The 17,687-nt window shown below is 39.8% G+C and overlaps 1 protein-coding gene across 5 annotated transcripts; it reads left to right on the top strand.

The window, feature by feature from the left end:
- The first annotated feature begins 235 nt into the window (after positions 1-235).
- TUBD1 (tubulin delta 1) lies at positions 236-15,348 on the top strand. 5 transcript variants are annotated; one of them, XR_657521.2, is made up of 11 exons: positions 236-422; positions 1,078-1,281; positions 1,878-2,025; positions 2,481-2,697; positions 3,666-3,897; positions 4,718-4,882; positions 5,575-5,715; positions 6,251-6,434; positions 7,449-7,666; positions 9,420-9,549; positions 15,205-15,348. XR_657521.2 is itself a non-coding variant. In XM_019471813.1 (9 exons), the coding sequence occupies exons 2-9, from the start codon at positions 1,101-1,103 to the stop codon at positions 7,549-7,551; spliced, it is 1,362 nt and encodes a 453-aa protein (XP_019327358.1). In that variant the 5' UTR covers positions 236-422; positions 1,078-1,100; the 3' UTR covers positions 7,552-7,798. The 5 variants fall into 5 exon arrangements, 3 of the variants coding, with proteins under 3 accessions (XP_019327358.1, XP_009276488.1, XP_009276489.1); XR_002086168.1 differs by lacking the exon at positions 15,205-15,348 and having other exon boundaries at positions 9,420-9,629; XM_019471813.1 differs by lacking the exons at positions 9,420-9,549; positions 15,205-15,348 and having other exon boundaries at positions 1,078-1,272; positions 7,449-7,798.
- Positions 15,349-17,687: the final 2,339 nt, after the last annotated feature.

Genomic DNA, 17,687 nt, shown 5'->3' with positions numbered 1-17,687 from the left:
CGGCACGGCGGAGCCCGGGTGGGTCTCCCCACGCGGGCGGGTGACTGCAGAGGAGGGCGCAAGCGACAGCTGCCGGCTCCGAGTGACATGCGCAGAGCGCACGGGAGTAGGCACGGGAGGGTCGGTCTCACACGCGTGGGTTGGACATGAGCCTTTTTTTACGATCATTTACAGATTTATTTATTTTCTGCTGCGAGGGGTAACTCGGCCTTGCTGTAACAGGCAGGCTGGCCTTGGGCTGTGAGGTGCAGACTGGCAGCAGTGCTGAAATCAAGCACCGGGAATCAAAAATAGCACATACCTGCCTGCAAAATGCAGCAGGATCGACTTACAGGCACTGGCAGTTATCCAAAGAATGCTGTTACAGAAGCGCTCCGGCACAGCTGGGATGATAATGAAAAATAGCAGCCCAGAATAATGAAGTGACTTTAAAAAAAAATTGACCTTGTTTCTGTGAAAGGAGAATAGAAAAGTGAGAAGCCAGAGCTACTGCAAAACGCTGAGTGGGGAAAAAATGTCAAAACGTACCGGTACTGAATCAAAACCTTTGCTTTCTGTGGTGGAAGCAAGGGGAATACGCTAGGGAATCCTTTTGTCACCTCAGCAGATTTTGGCATCAGGCCCATCACAGTACAGGACTGGAAATCAGCTAGATTTTTGAACAGGCTTCACATTTCTAAAGGCATATAGTCCTTTCTTATTATGCCTATTATGCTTTTACAGCCTAATCCTATAACTTTGTTGGAGTTCTAATTATTTGTTTCTATCCTGCCTTACTAAGCAAAAGTAAGAAAACAAAGACTTTGCTTGCTGTATGGTTGGTTTCAGCCCGTTCAGATGTATAGCAACAGTAAACAGACTGATTTCCTGTAAACTGCCATCTGCATTCTTCTAACGTCCAGGAGAAAGTGCTGACAGTCTGCTTTTCCCCAGAAATAGCCAGCGGTTGTAGCATAGCCTTTTCCTTCTCACCAGAGGTTCTCAAAAAATTGCAAAACTGATCAGATACCTACTTGTCGGAACTTTTTCCCCCCTTCTCTTTTCCACAGTTAATAAAGGCATACTTTTCTTTTTTAGGCTTAAATACAAAGTGAATAAGAATGTCAATAGTCACAGTCCAGCTTGGCCAGTGTGGTAATCAGATTGGTCATGAGGTGTTCAATGCTCTCTGCAGTGACGTCCATGGCACACATGGGTTGTGTTCCAAGAAGGAGAATGAATCCTACCATGATGCTTGCAAAGAACGCTTTTTCAGTGAGGAGGAATCTGAAGGTACAGCATGTAAGTGTTTGTTTCCCACAGAGGGTCTGGTTTCCAGCCTGATACAGATAAGAGTACAGAAATAATAAAAGTCTTTTACCTTCAGTTGAAGAATGAGTTTTACCTTCAGTCTTGAAGAATTGTCACAACCCTCTGCCTCCAGGACATTGCGAACAACAATGGAAGCAAAACCAGTGCAGTAACGTGTCTGAGACCACAGAGCAACTCTGCCAGTAACACAGCTGGAAACTGAGCATATATGCATACATAATCTTTCCTTCCAAACATCCGCATTTTCTACTGTAGATAGATTATACCATGGAGTAGGGCCCAGCGTGTCTGAATTTGGTGTTACCAAACACACTAAGTGGTTTCTTTCCCGAAAGACCTATGGTCTCTGGAGTTCAGCTTTGTCTTTGGAACAAGAGATGGTTCTCCAGAAATCCAGGGCACTGCCAAGTCCTCCTTCCTGTACCTGTCTGTACTGTCCCATTAATAGTGCAGTTTATGTGGGTGGGAGGAATACAATTCGGGCCATGGTGCAAGTCTGTTCATCTTACATAAACGAGTCCTAATATTGGCACATTATTCTTAGTTTTGGTTTTCTTCCTATCCAGTACCTGTTGCCCGGGCTGTGCTTGTTGACATGGAACCTAAAGTAATCAGCCAAACCTTATCAATAGCTGCCAGGTCTGGCTGCTGGAAATACGATGATCGGTCGCACTTCTGTCAGAAGCAAGGGTCTGGGAACAACTGGGCAAATGGGTATGAACAACTGTTTCAAGCTTCGCTAAGGGAACTATAGAGGCTAATGAGCTGTCTAGACTCTCTAAGAGTGGTACTGTTGCAGCTGCGTGAAGTGCAGAGCATGTAACATTAACTTGATTTATTTTTAAGTTAGAACAGCAATATATATATAGCAGCTAAATTTCTAAACTGCTTTTTTCAAAGTGAAATTGGTTATTTACAGTGAAAATGTAACGTTTTAGAATAGAGTGAATATATTTGATTTAAGAATAGGAAACAATAAGCACACTTTATAAACAGCTGTTTTGCAAAATGTCACAGCTGAGGATAGTTTACTGCAGATGGAATGGGTGACATAATGCCAGGTTATATAAATAATAATAAGAAAAGTATCCTTGATGAATAGCTTCACCTTACTGCTTTTATTTTGATACAACCTGCCACGTCTCGCTGTTTTGTCTTTTATTCAACAGTTACTCTGTTCACGGGCCTAGACACAAAGAAGCAATAATGAATCTGGTACAAAAAGAAGCAGAGAAATGCGATCGACTCGGTGGATTTTTCACAATAATGAGCATGGCTGGTGGTACAGGATCTGGCTTGGGAGCATTTGTGACCCAGTGTTTAAGAGATGCTTTTCCAACCTCATTTATACTAAACCATGTTATCTGGCCTTATGGCACTGGTGAGGTGAATGTCATATTCTACAAGTTTATAATCGCTGTTTACTTTTAAACATAAAATACTTGCAGCTGAAATAAACTAGAAAAGAGATACATTTTACTTTTAAAAAGTTCAACGTGACTGAAAGTAACACAGCTAATGAATTGTTTGGCTAATATTTGGTACATGTCGTTTCACAATAAAATAAAGTTCTTGATAATGTAAGTGCTAAAGTATAATACAGTTTCATGAGAAGCTCTATTACTAGAAATCAAAGAAGCAATAATGAATCTGGTACAAAAAGAAGCAGAGAAATGCGATCGACTCGGTGGATTTTTCACAATAATGAGCATGGCTGGTGGTACAGGATCTGGCTTGGGAGCATTTGTGACCCAGTGTTTAAGAGATGCTTTTCCAACCTCATTTATACTAAACCATGTTATCTGGCCTTATGGCACTGGTGAGGTGAATGTCATATTCTACAAGTTTATAATCGCTGTTTACTTTTAAACATAAAATACTTGCAGCTGAAATAAACTAGAAAAGAGATACATTTTACTTTTAAAAAGTTCAACGTGACTGAAAGTAACACAGCTAATGAATTGTTTGGCTAATATTTGGTACATGTCGTTTCACAATAAAATAAAGTTCTTGATAATGTAAGTGCTAAAGTATAATACAGTTTCATGAGAAGCTCTATTAGCTAACTAGAAATCTCCTGTTACGATAGTATCTCAGCATTATAATCAGTTCCCAGACAGATTTTATTCTAGCACGTTTGTATGAACTGAGAAGGATAACATGATTTTCACAGGTCTTGCTTTCTTTCCATGAAAAAGCTCTGCTAGCTGCTGACCTCATTCTGCACTTTGGCAAAGAAAATGAATCACTTCTGAAATCATAACTGAGGAAATGACAGTAGCCAGAGGATTATAAACTGGAAAGCGATTAAGTTGTTTGACTCTCATTGGTGTGTATTGTTTGTTTGTTTCCAGGTCATTGTTCAAAACTACAACTCTCTTTTGACTCTGTCACATCTGTACCAGTCATCAGATGCCCTTCTTGTTCATGAAAATGATGTCATCCACAAGATCTGTGCTCAGCTGATGAAAATTAAACAGATCTCCTTCAGGGATGTAAATCAAGTCATTGCACATCAGCTGGGGAGTGTTTTCCAGCCCACTTACACAGCAGAAGGTGGCTTACACTATAGCAGAAACCCATTAGGTATCTAACCATGATATAGCTGCCTAATGCATTCTCACACTTATTTCTGTAATGGTTTCATGTTGTGAATTTAAGTTCTTCGGTCTCCTTACTCAAGTATTCGCATACATCCCAAGTTTTAAGATAGGAAAAGTGAAGCAAAAGACTAAATTAGAAGTTCAGTCCCAATTTTGTAGCAGAGTCAAAAATAGAACCCCAGCTTCTTGTTTCATTCTTTACCAAAAGAACCCTGTTTCTCATTTTTCAAGTGATTACAGACACCCTTGTACCTATTTACATTTCAGAGGAAACTTGTGCAGGACAGTAATTTTGGACTGAGTTTTACATTTCACATTAGGTTAGAAGTTTGTATAAACTGAAACAAAATTAAAGTTTTGTGTTTTACTCAGGCAGAAGACAGGCTAGCATACAACTTGGTAGCAACAGGCTGACATTTCTATCTTTAAGGGACTAGAGAAAGTTACCCATATTGCCAAGAGTTTTGCTTGTAAAATTAAACTTTCACATCTGTCTGTCAGTCTCTTTAGCAGTGCATATGGTCTTTTGAGATTTTGAGCCAGACTATAAAGCAAGACAAGTCTAAATTGTAAAATAAGAGCTACTAACATGCTTGTATAGAACTCAGTAGTACGTAGCCAGTTTGCATTACTTTGTCTGATGTGTGTCCATATATTTGTCAAATTAAAACTTTATATATCCTGCTTTGTTTCTTACCTTAAATTGCTAGATCTTTGTAAAATTCCTCACTCTCTTCTCCTATTTTAGCTAGCCTATGCAATATTTTTGTCAAACATGAGCAGCTGTTAATTTCTTCTTTCAGGAGACTTAATGGAGACGTTAGTTCCACATCCCGAATTCAAGATGTTGGGTCTTCGCAACATACCTCAGATGCCTGAAAATTCCCTCCCTTATAGCACATTCAGTTGGCCTGGACTCATCAAACATTTAAGGCAGATGCTCATTGCTAATGCTAAAATGGAGGAAGGTAAAAAGCATTCACTTATCTTCAGTATCCATCACTCTTTAAGCATTTCTTTTTACAGATGAAATAAAGCTTACTGTTTTGTGGAGCTCATTGACTAGCTTTAGTCAGTTCAGAAATGAGCTGCTGCCCTCAGACAGCAGGAATTTGCCTCTACATAGCCAGCTGCTCCTTTAACTATTCACTCAGCTGCCACAGCAGCTCCTGGCTTGCTCCTGTTTTTGCTCCCAGACATCTCGGTTAATTATAACTATTGAAAATACACAAAACAAACAGTTTTTGGCCATGCACTTAATTTACATGATTCATTTGGAACATTCCTTGGATAGTTAGGTCTGCTATGCTTTTTCTTTCTACACCTTCTACTAATAAAAATCATGCTTAGCTCTCCCATATCATTTACATGGGGAATTCAGTATAGCTTCCAGTTATGCAAAGAATGGGCTGGCAGATTGCTAAGTATAGAAACAAGTATCCATTTTCTCTGGTAAGACTAGTGACTACCACGCAAATACTGCTGGATTAGCACTGGTTTTCTCTAAGAATTGTGTAATTGCTGCTTAACTAATGTGCGGAAGCTACAAACTCTAATATGATCTCAGCTTGGCACAGTGTTAGTTACCATCTGCTAGTCTGAATCCATATTTCATGAAACATTAACTTCCTTTTATATCTTTTTTGCCAAAATCTCATAGGTATTGATTGGCAAGTACGACCACCGCAGCTAGGCTCTTCCATCCCCTCCAGTCATTCCACAAACAAGCCGCTGCATTTCAATACTTCCATTGCCAACCTGGTTATCCTGCGAGGAAAAGATATGCACAACATAGACTTAGGTAAGAAGGAAAAACACAGTACCTCAGTGATTCTTGTTTCACATCTCACTGTTTTCTTTGCGACCATGTCTGATGAAAGTGAAAAAAACCCAAGGCCACGTATTTGACTACTAAGGTCAATATTCCCTCTAGAAACATCTTAATGTCACGGCCACGTTGTCTAATTGCTTAGGGCTGTTGTGTTTACAACCGAGACGTCTGTGTTTCCCGAAGCATTTCAGGGAAGGAGGAAGAGACTGAAGTCCGTATATATGATAGGATTCTTGGCTATATTGTCTGAAAATATATTTAGCTGCTTCTGGAGCGATGAGCATAGCTTGCAGATGAAGTACCAATACAAGAGCATGCTTCTAAATAATCTGATGAATCTGTTTAAAACAGTTATATTTTCAACAGGCTGACCACTCTGCAGATTTTTTTCAAGGCCTGAATTGATCTGCCAAGCATTGATTAGGTCACACAGGACTACTGAGATCAAGATGTAGGCGCTTGTAGCTTTACATTTATCAAAAGGGCTGTCTTATTTCTGCTACAGGAAGTTTCCGAGATCCCTCATTATATACGTCATGGCTAAACCCTCAGGATGCTTTTAATGCGTGGAAAACACCAAGAGCATTTAACAAGTACGAAAAGTCAGCTGCTTTGGTCAGCAATAGCCAGTTCCTGCTGAAACCTCTTGACAATGTTGTAGGAAAAGCTTGGAATATGTTTGCTTCCAAGTAAGTGAAAATAATTATGCTGATACTTCATTTATAACTGCCGATATCTTCAGTGTTAGCAAAATCATTGTAAATACAGCTCGCTCTTTCAGCAAGGTAAAGTAATGATGAATAAACTTGAAGACTCTTCCCACGCTTTAGTGGAAACATTTTTATGCTTGAAACATGATGGCAGGGCGAGGAACACAGAACAGTGCATATGTTCTGTGGATAAGTGAGAACACATATTCTAGTGCTGTCAATTTGACTATTTTCTAAAACTCCCCAAATTTAGTGCGTTCCAATGTGACCATTCTAAAAATAACACATAGAAACTCTTTTACTGATCATATAGTTTCTAAAGTGTGTACATACGTGCTGCACAGTCCAGGAAAAAAGTTCCTGGCTCAGTTCAGAAGCATTTAGGGGATTTGTGTGTTTACTAAGGCTCCCATGCTATTAGTTTGATTTTTCATTAGAACCAAGAAATCTAGAAAATAATTGCCTCTACTTTGAACACTGTGAAGCCAAGGTTACTGCATGTCACAGCAGATGTCTGCTAAACGTGAGTTTCTAGCACAGGAATTCTGCAATTAAAAGCCAAAAGAGGAAAACTGCTGTCACTAGCTGGGCTCCTAGTTTTACCACCTGTTACAAAAACACCAGTGTTGAGAAGCAAGCTATCATGCACACCCAGGTTTAGGCTTTGCATCTCAAATGTATAAATTTTCTCATTTAATAATCACTTTTCCTTCCATATCCCGGTTAGCCCAATTACGTTAGCTGCAATTTTGTTTCCTTAAGCAGTACAAAAAGTTATAAAAGCTATTAGAAACAAGTAATGACTTATCAATAAGTATGAATTACAAAATGAGTTCAAGAGAGCACAGTCAAAACTAACCACCATGGTGATTGGGTGGAAACCAGTCTCAATTTGAAGTTTTTACAATGACTGTACGATCTGATTTCATGTGTCAGATTCTTCACTGATTTCTAATGTCTTTTCCATTTTCCTACTGTGACTTCAACACACAGAGCCTATATTCACCAGTACACTAAATTCGGAATCGAAGAGGAAGATTTCCTGGACAGCTTCACAGCTCTGGAACAAGTTATCTCCAGTTACACCATCCTTTGATTTTTTTTTTAAATCGTCTGAAATAGAGCCTTCCTGAAAGAACCCAGCGCTAGAAAACCTTCCATCAACTTCCTGAACTATATAAATTACTGGACTGTAGCTATTTTTCAGTCTTGTAAGCAGTGTGTGTGTGTGTGTTAGAATAGTAAGAACTGATTCAAAACTGAATATATTCATATGGGCAGGTATTATTCATATTTAATATATCTAATAAATAGCTATTTTTCAATACATTTGCTATGTGCTGTAGCTAAGTCTTTGAACATCATTTTTGGCACTTCGACATTCTTTATGAAAAATATCCATACAGAAGGATTTTTCTCCAGGCTAAACTCTCAGCATCTAAACTGTCATGAACTAATGTGTGATAAAAATTAAATGGGTGCTTGACTACAGTAGTAAGGCATTCCTGATCCTCCAATTTCAATTTTTCATGATAACACTTTGCCCTAGAATGCTTCAATATATAAAAATGCAGTATCAGATTTATTAATCCAAACTCCATTTGGGTATCATTTGAGACAATAGTCTGCCGTGTATTCCTTTAAAGCAAAGTAAGACCTAAATTCTATTTTAAGGACCTTAACCTTGACAAAATAGCGGAAGTTTTGAACCATCTTTTAAAAAAGGTGTGAAGGGTTCTTCATTTTCCTGTCATCCTCAAGTTATAAAATGCAGTATCAGATTTATTAATCCAAACTCCATTTGGGTATCATTTGAGACAATAGTCTGCCGTGTATTCCTTTAAAGCAAAGTAAGACCTAAATTCTATTTTAAGGACCTTAACCTTGACAAAATAGCGGAAGTTTTGAACCATCTTTTAAAAAAGGTGTGAAGGGTTCTTCATTTTCCTGTCATCCTCAAGTTATGTTAGAGATTACAATTAATTATATGCTTTTCTGGCCATTTCACTGTGCCATGTTTTCAAGTGGTGTTACCTACCAATTGGAAAACAAAAAATCTCCATAGCACATCAGAGGTCTTGGCTATTTGTTACAGGCGAACCATAGGTTTAGGCAAAACTACAACTCTTGCTCCTCTTCCTTTAAGTTAGAAGCAGGTAGGGTTTTTTTAATTAATTTATTACTTATTTAAACAGATTTGGGAGGAGAGTTGCTGGTAGATATCAGATGTAAGAGCCTGTAATATAATATAATAAATAGATTGTGTAATTTCCCAAGTCGATTTAAGAAATGGGCTCTTTTTTGCACAAATTTGACCAGGACCACAAGGTGGTGCCCCTGTGAAGCTGCAGCCTGCAAACACACACTCGGCTCCGCCAGCCTGACAGGAGGAAGAGATTGCAAGAGCCTGGGGGGGCACAGACTGGATGCTTGTAAAAGAGTACAGGATTATGTTGTACCACTGAGCTTTCTTCTGCCTCTGTGAGCTTTTCACTGAATGGTAGGGAGAGCTTTTGGAATTCTTGCCATTCCTCCCCCCCCCCGATGTCACCCTGTTCTATGGAAATAATTAAATATTAAAAAGGTATGCCAAGAATAAAAACTTAAAAATCAGTCTCAAGGACTTTTCCCTTGACAAGTGGACAAATCTCATTGTTTCCCTTTAGGTTTTAGTGCTGCTTTGTGCCAGGCTTCTGAGTTTTTAACTAAAAGATGAGCGCACACATAGCATGTTGCTAAATACGTTAAAGACATTTGCAATATGGCTAACGATGCCCACATAGAAATCTTGCCCTGTTAGTGATTCTGATTTAGATTTTAAATCTTTAATGAATTAACACAGTGCTAGATGCAGAAGTGACCTTGTAATTCTGCTAGGCTTCAGTTAGAGCACAGCAGACACTCTGTATTACTCTTATCTTTATTTCTTTTCCTGGTTTCATTTACCTCTTCGCTTTTGTTCAGGCCAGGTACAGAAGCACCAAAATCCGCCCCCGAGCACCTGTTCTCAAACCAGCTGTGGCGCACGACACCTGGAATGGCAAAGAGACTTCTTGACGAGGTTCAAGTAACTGTACGATTGAATCTGAAGCAAGTAAGTACTGGGGCTAAGTTCACAACTGTTCAAATACGCCCATAGTAACAGCTGATCGCTGGCATGGTTGTGTCAGTGCAAGCCACAGTGGATTCTGATAAATTTCACAGTAGCTTATAGACAAGCAATGTTAATCTCTCATGCTTTCAAAAAAAAAAAAAACGTTTCAACTGCCTGTTAGTAGTAGGGCAACTGTCAGCACACATTAGAGTCGAGTCTAGTCCTAGTTCATGCAGAAGAATTACCTGTGTAAATTAAGAGCTACACTGGTGCTTCAATTCAACAGCTAAATCATTAAATATACAGGGGAATGAGAATCATTCGTGGGGCGGGTGGGGAGAACATGAGAGGGAAGGCAAAGAGGAGAAAGCAGATAGGGTAAATATACCAAGTAACTTTTCATATAAAAAGACACTTGACATTTATGACGGAACATTTTGACAATATTCTTCTTGCAGACCACAGTACATAATCCAACAACTCAGCCTGGTTTGCTTTCTGTTTTCACTCAGCTGCTCTAATTCCTGTTTTAGGAACTCCCTCTCAAAAGGGGAAGACACAATAATCATAGTTCAACTATCCAGCCATACTTCAAGCCCTATGCTGCTCAGTAAAATTTGTTTGGAAGTTCAAAACTACATAGAACCTTTGTTATAAAATATTATTTGTGATATTTAATATTTTCTTCACTAAATCACTTCCTGGCAGCTCAGAGCTGGGGGACTGTTCTGATCAAAAGGGCTTTTCTAGGGTTGTGTTTTTGTCAGTTTCAACCATTGTCTTTAACTTGGGTATTTTCACAGAAGAAACTGGAGGAAAGATTGTACAAGAAGTTAAGATAAACAGCACAGGCAGTTCAAGTTTGTACGGAACAAAGGGTCAGGAAAGGAGACAGTATGGTGAGGTTCTCCCTCCTCCAAAAGGCACAGGATGTTTAGCAACATAGAAATAATTTTCCCTAGTGTTTTCAACAGATATCAGGCTGAGAACTTCTTCCAGTATCAGAAATGAGGATAGGTAACTCCATGTCTGGAAAAATGACCAAGTCCCAGGAATGCATACTCTTCCTCATTGTTCCACGGGACAGGTAAAAGAGAATTTTTAAAAAGCTAAGGACAGAGAAGTCCTCTCAGAAACAAGGAAGGGAGCAATGGGTTATTGTACTGCTACATCAATAAGTAACTTTATTGCAGACATAACCTTACATTATCTCTGCATTTATAATTCTGTGCATGAAGCAAATACAGCAGGTGCTTATTGCACCTATGAATGACGTAGACCCATTTGTCCACTCTTTATAAGTACATTTATTATTTATGGCTTATGTCACCTTTAGTTAATGGGGCAGGGTATTTGGGGGGTTTGTTTGTTTGTTTATGTTTGATGGCAGAATTTGGGCCACATCAGGAAACGCAGCACACAGCTAACATGTATAACCCCAAAGCAAAAATAAAAATTTCCTTATTTAATCTCTAGTTGTAACATATGAAAACACAGAGGAAAGATTCTGCAGCGCAAAGACAGAGCTAGGCCAACAGGCTCATTATGCTTAACAAGGATACTTCTGTAAGAACTTGTTCACAGTTAGGATTCAGGGAAAATACTCCTACTTCCATGGGAGAACAGATTTTTTCAAAGCAGCAATAGAGGATCACAACCATCAGCCAAATTTTGACAACACAGATTCCTCAAAACTACAAAAAAAAAAAGGAGGCAAAAACAAAAGTGTAACTGTTGTATTAGCCGTTATAATCCCTTTCATTGCTCTGGAAAAGAGATTGACAGGAATTGTTTTAGCCTCTCTAGCCTTCTTCCTGTTAGTGCTTCTCACTGCTGACCGCAGCTCTGAAATTCTCACACCCTTTCCCAAATTAGGCTTCATTTTTTGATCTGTGGCTGGATTCCTCCATTTTTTCGCCCAGGATGTGGAGAGGGTCAAAGTGACAGGAAGTGAATAGCTATTATCAAATATTCATCATCTACAATTACATTAGAAGGTGGAGTAGTCATTTTCTATTTTATTGATAAAATTAATTACATAAATAGTTGGAGCCTGGAAGAGGGCCTTTATTTCATTAGAAATTAAAATTAATGACGTAGATCAAAGGTCAGCACAAGCCAATGGCTCACTGAGGCAGGCACAACAGAATCAGTGGCCTTGACCTAGCTAGCTTTAGGCAAACTACCCACAGGATGTCCATAAACCAAGGAACAATGCGTCAAATCTCACTATTGTTTTTTGTAATGGACAGGTGCAGCTCACTTGGAAGTTGATTCAAGGACTCCAACTATAGCAGATATATTTAATGAATAGGATAATTTTTATCTGGCCACAAAAAAAACAGGAACAAAAATCAATCTGTTACAAATACTTTAAACACAACAACTGTTTGGCAAGTGACAGGGCACTGGTGTACTTACAGATAAAATTTGTTTGGACTTAAGTATATATTGGTGCTTATAAGGTTAGACTGACTACCAGTACAGAAAGGGTAGAATCTTAGTGTAAATATATAAGGGGTTTTCAAGAGGATTACCTGCACAGATGTACCAAACTGAAACAGCTCAAGATTAAGGGCAAAAATCTGTGGTTTCCACAACAACCAGGATTTTGTCAGAAAGAAGGTATATTCAAATTACCAGCTGATACTCCACTGGGAAACATTAAGGTACAAAAGGATATTGAATGAATAATTCATTTCCTTCTGCATTTGTTAATAAATTTAGTATAGATAAATATTATGAAATGAGGGACCAAACATCCAAAAGGAAATATTCTCAGATGTCAAAATGTACTTTAAAGAAGTCTGCGTTTTGCTGGACACCACTTTAAAAACTGTACAAGAGTCATCAGGAATGTGATTCATGGATCTGATATGGTACAAAAAAACTTCCAAAAGGAACTGAGCTGCTGCCTTTCCTCCACTGCTTTCAAGGGCAGCCCAGACACAGCTTTACCAAGGCAGCAAATTCCAGTGTAGGCTTCCTCCTCAAGCCTCCTGCCTCAGGGCTTCCTACCCCACCTCTGCCCACGCTCCAGAAGCACAGCCTGGACGCTCAGACAGCTTTTCACTCGCCTGGATGTAGAGCTGATAATCCTGAATTTTAACTATAGAGCCTTTCCGGCTCTTTCAGTCAAACTCGAAGTTCACAATGGTCCCCTTCTGATTTCACATGGTATGAATCCTCTCCCTCTAGACAGCCACTTCCCCTCTATCCGGGTGGGGTAATGAGTCACCTACCTCAGTGAATCAGCAGAACCTGCTTAACCCTTTCCCAGAGGCACGGACAGCTGCAAAGAGGGTGGCGTTTCAGACAAATGTTATTGCCAGCCATAGGGAGCACACCGGCAAAGGTGAAGACAGCTTGAGACAAGAGATTAGAGAGGCTGCTTCTGCCCATTAGGAAATAGGAAGTTTAAAGGCGATTTTTGGAGGTGTAAATATGTTCCACGATAAAGATCATGGAAGAAGTCTAAACCTTAACCCCGTGGTTCATACAAGCCTGAGAGATTCTAAACAGTGACTTCTAAGAGTCTAGTGGTATAAAACAAAGGCACAGGCCTCTGTGCTTATCTGTGTGAATCAGGTTGCAGAAACCTTGTCTGTTAGCCTTAAAAGCAAAATTTTTAAAATATGGAATGTTACACCATAAGACAGAAAAATAAGTAAAACGAGGATGCTCTCTAGGCCAAGATTCCTATTTTAAAAGTAAGAGCAGTAAGTAAACTAACTAAAATAAGCCACTGGTTAATAAAAAAAAAAAGACAGAATAAACATTGCTTGAGCTTCAGTGAGCTATGAGCTTTTGTTTCACTGGTTATATGTGATGAGAAATAAATACCATCTTATATGGTATATTTGCATTTAAACTATTATTGTACATATTTGGTTACATGTACAACGTAATGTTTATTTAAAGGCTCACAAAAATACACTTCAGTTGCCTGAGAATAGTGTAATTGTGGTCAGATGGCATGATTTAATTTGAACTTTTGCCCAGCAGTCTCCAATATGTAATAGATCATTTACAGGAGCATGTAAGCAGAACACCGCCAAAGGAGCCAAACGGAAAGCAGCCTTATCCCACACACTGAAGGTGTAATAAAATACTGACTCTGTACTTGGCTGGCAAGGGCAGCTGTAGCTGTTCTTTATAATATCCTCAATAAGTATGGTGAGAGCTGGGCAATAGTTCAGAGCTACTGCTCTCCAGATGGCTCAGAACAATACGGAGTTCAAGAATACATATTTCCATGGATTGAGAGAGCTGGGCAATAGTTCAGAGCTACTGCTCTCCAGATGGCTCAGAACAATACGGAGTTAGAATACATATATTTCCATGGAAGACTGCTTGCTGCTGGCTGTCATGCATTCCTGCCACTTGCAAAGAAAACACTGGGAAACTTCCTCCCCACCCCACTTTGGGCAACTTCAGCCTGTATTACTACCTGATTCTGAGTCATCTGGTCAGCAACTGTATTTATGTAGTTACTGGACATTGTAAATTAGCAATTTCTCCTTCCTAGGCCGAATTTTTGGTGAAGAAACCTAACGCAACTGATAAAACAGTTAAAAACATAAATTTGGCAACTGATGAACAAAAATCCAATTAAATACTCTTCTCCCAAGAAGAAAGCTTCTGTTCCCTCCCTACCAGACATTAACTTGGGTTTTCACATTATTTTCCTCTATAAAAGTTTAGTCGGGCTTCTCCACAAAAGCAGTATTTTCACAGTGAAGTATTCTTACATAAAAAATAGATACAAACCTAACGTGTGCTGTGAAAGGGGAGCTTATTCTTCAATGACATAAAGGAAACCTGAACTTGCTTTAGTACACGTGGGGTCCTGTTCAAGCTGAACAAAACTCCAGTCAGCGGGCCTGAACTTGTCCAAAAATCGTTAAGCACCAAGGGCAGACAGGGCTACAAGGAGGACTGAGAGGAGAGACATCAGTGACAGTTTTAAGCTAGGACTCTCAGGATCGGGTCTGCCAAACAACACTTAAAACACTTTCCTTATTCACTTAATTGGAATGATCCTCTCTCAGTCACAGCGGAAATCTGTTGCCAAAGGATAGCACAGCAGATTTCCACACTTCACTTAGAAACACCAGGCTCCTTGTGCGTAACTGTACCAATTTTAGTTCATGCACAAATGCTGCAGTGTGATTTGCCACATGGTGGTTGCGCGTAAGTAGCAGCAGTGTTTAAAACAGGTTTATATAGAAGTTAAGGGAGGCAACAGAATTAAAATCACCAATCGCATTAGCACAGGTCTAGTAGAAATACTGCTTTGAAATTTTTTTTGACATCCATTACTTTGAGCTTAACTAAATACTGGCTTCAGCCACCTTAAAAGTTTCTCTCTTCCTTGCTGCTCCCCACCTAGAGTCTTCTTACGCAACACACGTGGATGCGCATGACTGTATGTCACGAGAGGTCAGCTGGACTGAGGTGAGACGTAAGACTCAAGAAATCGGAGAAATTAAATCTGGTTTTATGAAAAATATCCTAAATATTACAGCTCTCAAGAAAACAGCTGCAGCAAACGAGGCACTGAGAGAAGTTCCTAAATAGACCAGGGAGATTTTGTGAACATGGCTAGATTTGTACGATCTTGTAAATCTAAACGTGTATTTTCTCTTTATGCAGGTCCAGTTTCTTTCAGAGACAGAAAAGAAACGCTAAGCGCACAAACCTGCTTTTTTCAAGCCTTTTCAACAGATGGAAAGAGCCTAAGAAACATTCCGTCTCAGGAAAGACACACAGTCCATTAAAACTCACACGGTTTCGACACGTAAGTGTGAGCCTTGAACGAAGTATTTATGTGGTTTAGTTAGCAGCAGCTTCTGCAAGAGAACTCCCAGTTTCTTCCCTGACAATATGGAAGGAAAATAGAGGTACCACAAGGTCACTGCATGCAGATAGAACAAGCTTAGAGAAATGCATCTAATCTCTTAAAGAATTTCTTATACTTTGTCACATGGTTCGAGGCAGAGTTTAACCTCCCCAGGCACACCGGGCACTGGTGGTGCCTGTGCTCAAGTAGCTTAGAGCTCTGGCTGACATCTTCCGCCAAATCCATGCCACCTTCCAGTGAAAAGGCTTTAGACCTTAGAAATGTCATGCAGATCAGCTGGCACCCAAGTAAGGTAATAGGTAACAACCTACAAACTGATGTCATCAATCATAACTGTGGTCACAATCTTGGGTAAAACCAGGCTAACAAACGCTTTGGTGTAGTTCACAGAACTTGCCCAGATCTGAGATACCTTTGAGATAAGTGTAATACTCCATGTACCAAAAAGCAGGTAAATGACACGCTACCAAGGCCACAAGGAAACAAAAAGTTCCAGCCACCTCTCATGAGGAGGCAGAACCAGACCTGTGTGGCCTGCTCTGTCACATTAGCATTAAAAAAACCCAAACAAACAAAACCAACAAAACCAAAACCGGTGGATGATGCCTTAAATCACATGTACTAAACACACAGCCCTTCCCTCGCAGGACCCCTCAAGCGGGAACAGCGCAGCAGTCACCAGGGAACAGACACCAACTCGCACTTTTTACAAGGACAGAAAAGCAGTTTCTGAGGCCATGGGAGAAGGGTGTGGCTCGCAGGGCAGTTATCGGAGCAGGGAACAATACACTGAGCTGACAAGTCCCATCTCTTGCCTTTCATCAGGAAATAGCAGCTAGTTTCCTTATTACCAGCTGCCTGGGCAACTCATTTAAGCTTCTTGGGAAATGGGAAGAACAATGAAGCTGGGAGTAACTCCCTTGAAACACAGAAGATGCAGCACGCTTACTTATCCATATCTGAACAGCTCGTCAAATGAGGTTTAAAGAAAGATGACCTTTGGTTTAATGCTAATGGAGTCAATGCTCTTTGAATCATTCCATGAGTGAATAATAATAAAAAAAGCAACCTCTAGCACAATAAAGGGCAGTGTTAAAGGCAAAGTAAAACAAAGCTTGGCCCATTTAATAGGTTCACATTTGTTTTACCACAACTGAACATCGCTAGCAGTGAATAGGCTGAATGACTTCACAGCTCAACAGCCTCTTCACTGGAAATTCAGCACAGAGTAATAGTCAGCTTTTTTGACCAAAATACCATTTTGCCAAATTCCTGACACATGCCAAGAAGCCCGTTGCAGATTGCTGGGCTCTTCCCATTTGCTTTTACCTGGAAGGCGATATAGCCAGACATCTTTTGGACATTTGATGACAGTTTCTGCATTTGAGCTCCTTTCACTCTTTTGACAACTGACCCAGGTTGTTACAGCCTCTCCCATTCACGCCGCCACCACCAAAACAGTGTTTTGCTGCCTTTTATGACAGCTGAGTGGATGCATCAATAAGCAAGTGAAACGGATAAAGAAACGCTAGCATTTCATGCCCTCAATTTGACACTTAAATTAGGAAAGTCACAGCAGGCTCCAAGAGTTTTTCAGTATAATCCTTTTAAAAATGAGTTTGTAAGAGCTTATGCAAATATTTACCCTCAGTCTAGTTCTGAATGCGTTAGCAGGGTGTTTCACAGGGAAGGTGATTGCTTCACTCCAGTTTCCTGAAGAGGTTACAGCAATTAAACCCTCACCTGGACCAGCCTGCTCTCAGCAAGGGGGGACAGCCCAGCTGGAAGCCCTCCCTGGCTATTGCTCTCCCACTTTCACACTCCACTTAGTGCTGCAATCTGGAGAAAGCTGGGCAAAGTACCTACTGTTTTTTCTTCTTCCCCTCAAGAAAATAAAAAATACAGATTTATAGAAAAAAACCCTAGAATTTTGTATCTCAGAAGAGCACTTTCAATTACCTTACATATAATTACATTCAACCATTTAACTGCTGATTACAAAGTATTTTTTAACCACGTGCTTCAAAGAAAACTTAATTACTTTTACCTCCAAGGAACATGCCCAATCACCACTTATTTTTACACCTGCAATCAATTTTGTTCACTAATATTTATATTTGTGCTTGATAACCAGGTATTTGTTGCTTGCAATTAGCACTGCCTGCAGTGAGAGGGAAGCTGATTCTAACAAATTAAATAATGAAACCCAAAAGCACAGCAGGGGAGGACTTTCTGGAACAGCATTAAGCCATCTTCAAGTATTAATGACAAGTAT

Source organism: Aptenodytes forsteri, unplaced genomic scaffold, assembly GCF_000699145.1.
Source record: "Aptenodytes forsteri isolate BGI_AS27 unplaced genomic scaffold, ASM69914v1 Scaffold66, whole genome shotgun sequence".
NCBI lineage: Eukaryota > Metazoa > Chordata > Aves > Sphenisciformes > Spheniscidae > Aptenodytes > Aptenodytes forsteri.
The sequence above is the reverse complement of the archived record's forward strand: the minus strand, read 5'-3'. Positions and strand labels throughout refer to the sequence as shown.

Excerpts from the sequence above, each read along its gene's own strand:
- TUBD1 (XM_009278213.2), top strand. The coding sequence starts at position 1,101 with ATGTCAATAGTCACAGTCCAGCTTGGCCAGTGTGGTAATCAGATTGGT. Across the intron at positions 1,282-1,877 it reads GGAATCTGAAGGTACAGCAT|TACCTGTTGCCCGGGCTGTG; the intron begins GTAAGTGTTTGT and ends CTTCCTATCCAG. Across the intron at positions 5,716-6,250 it reads TATGCACAACATAGACTTAG|GAAGTTTCCGAGATCCCTCA; the intron begins GTAAGAAGGAAA and ends TTTCTGCTACAG.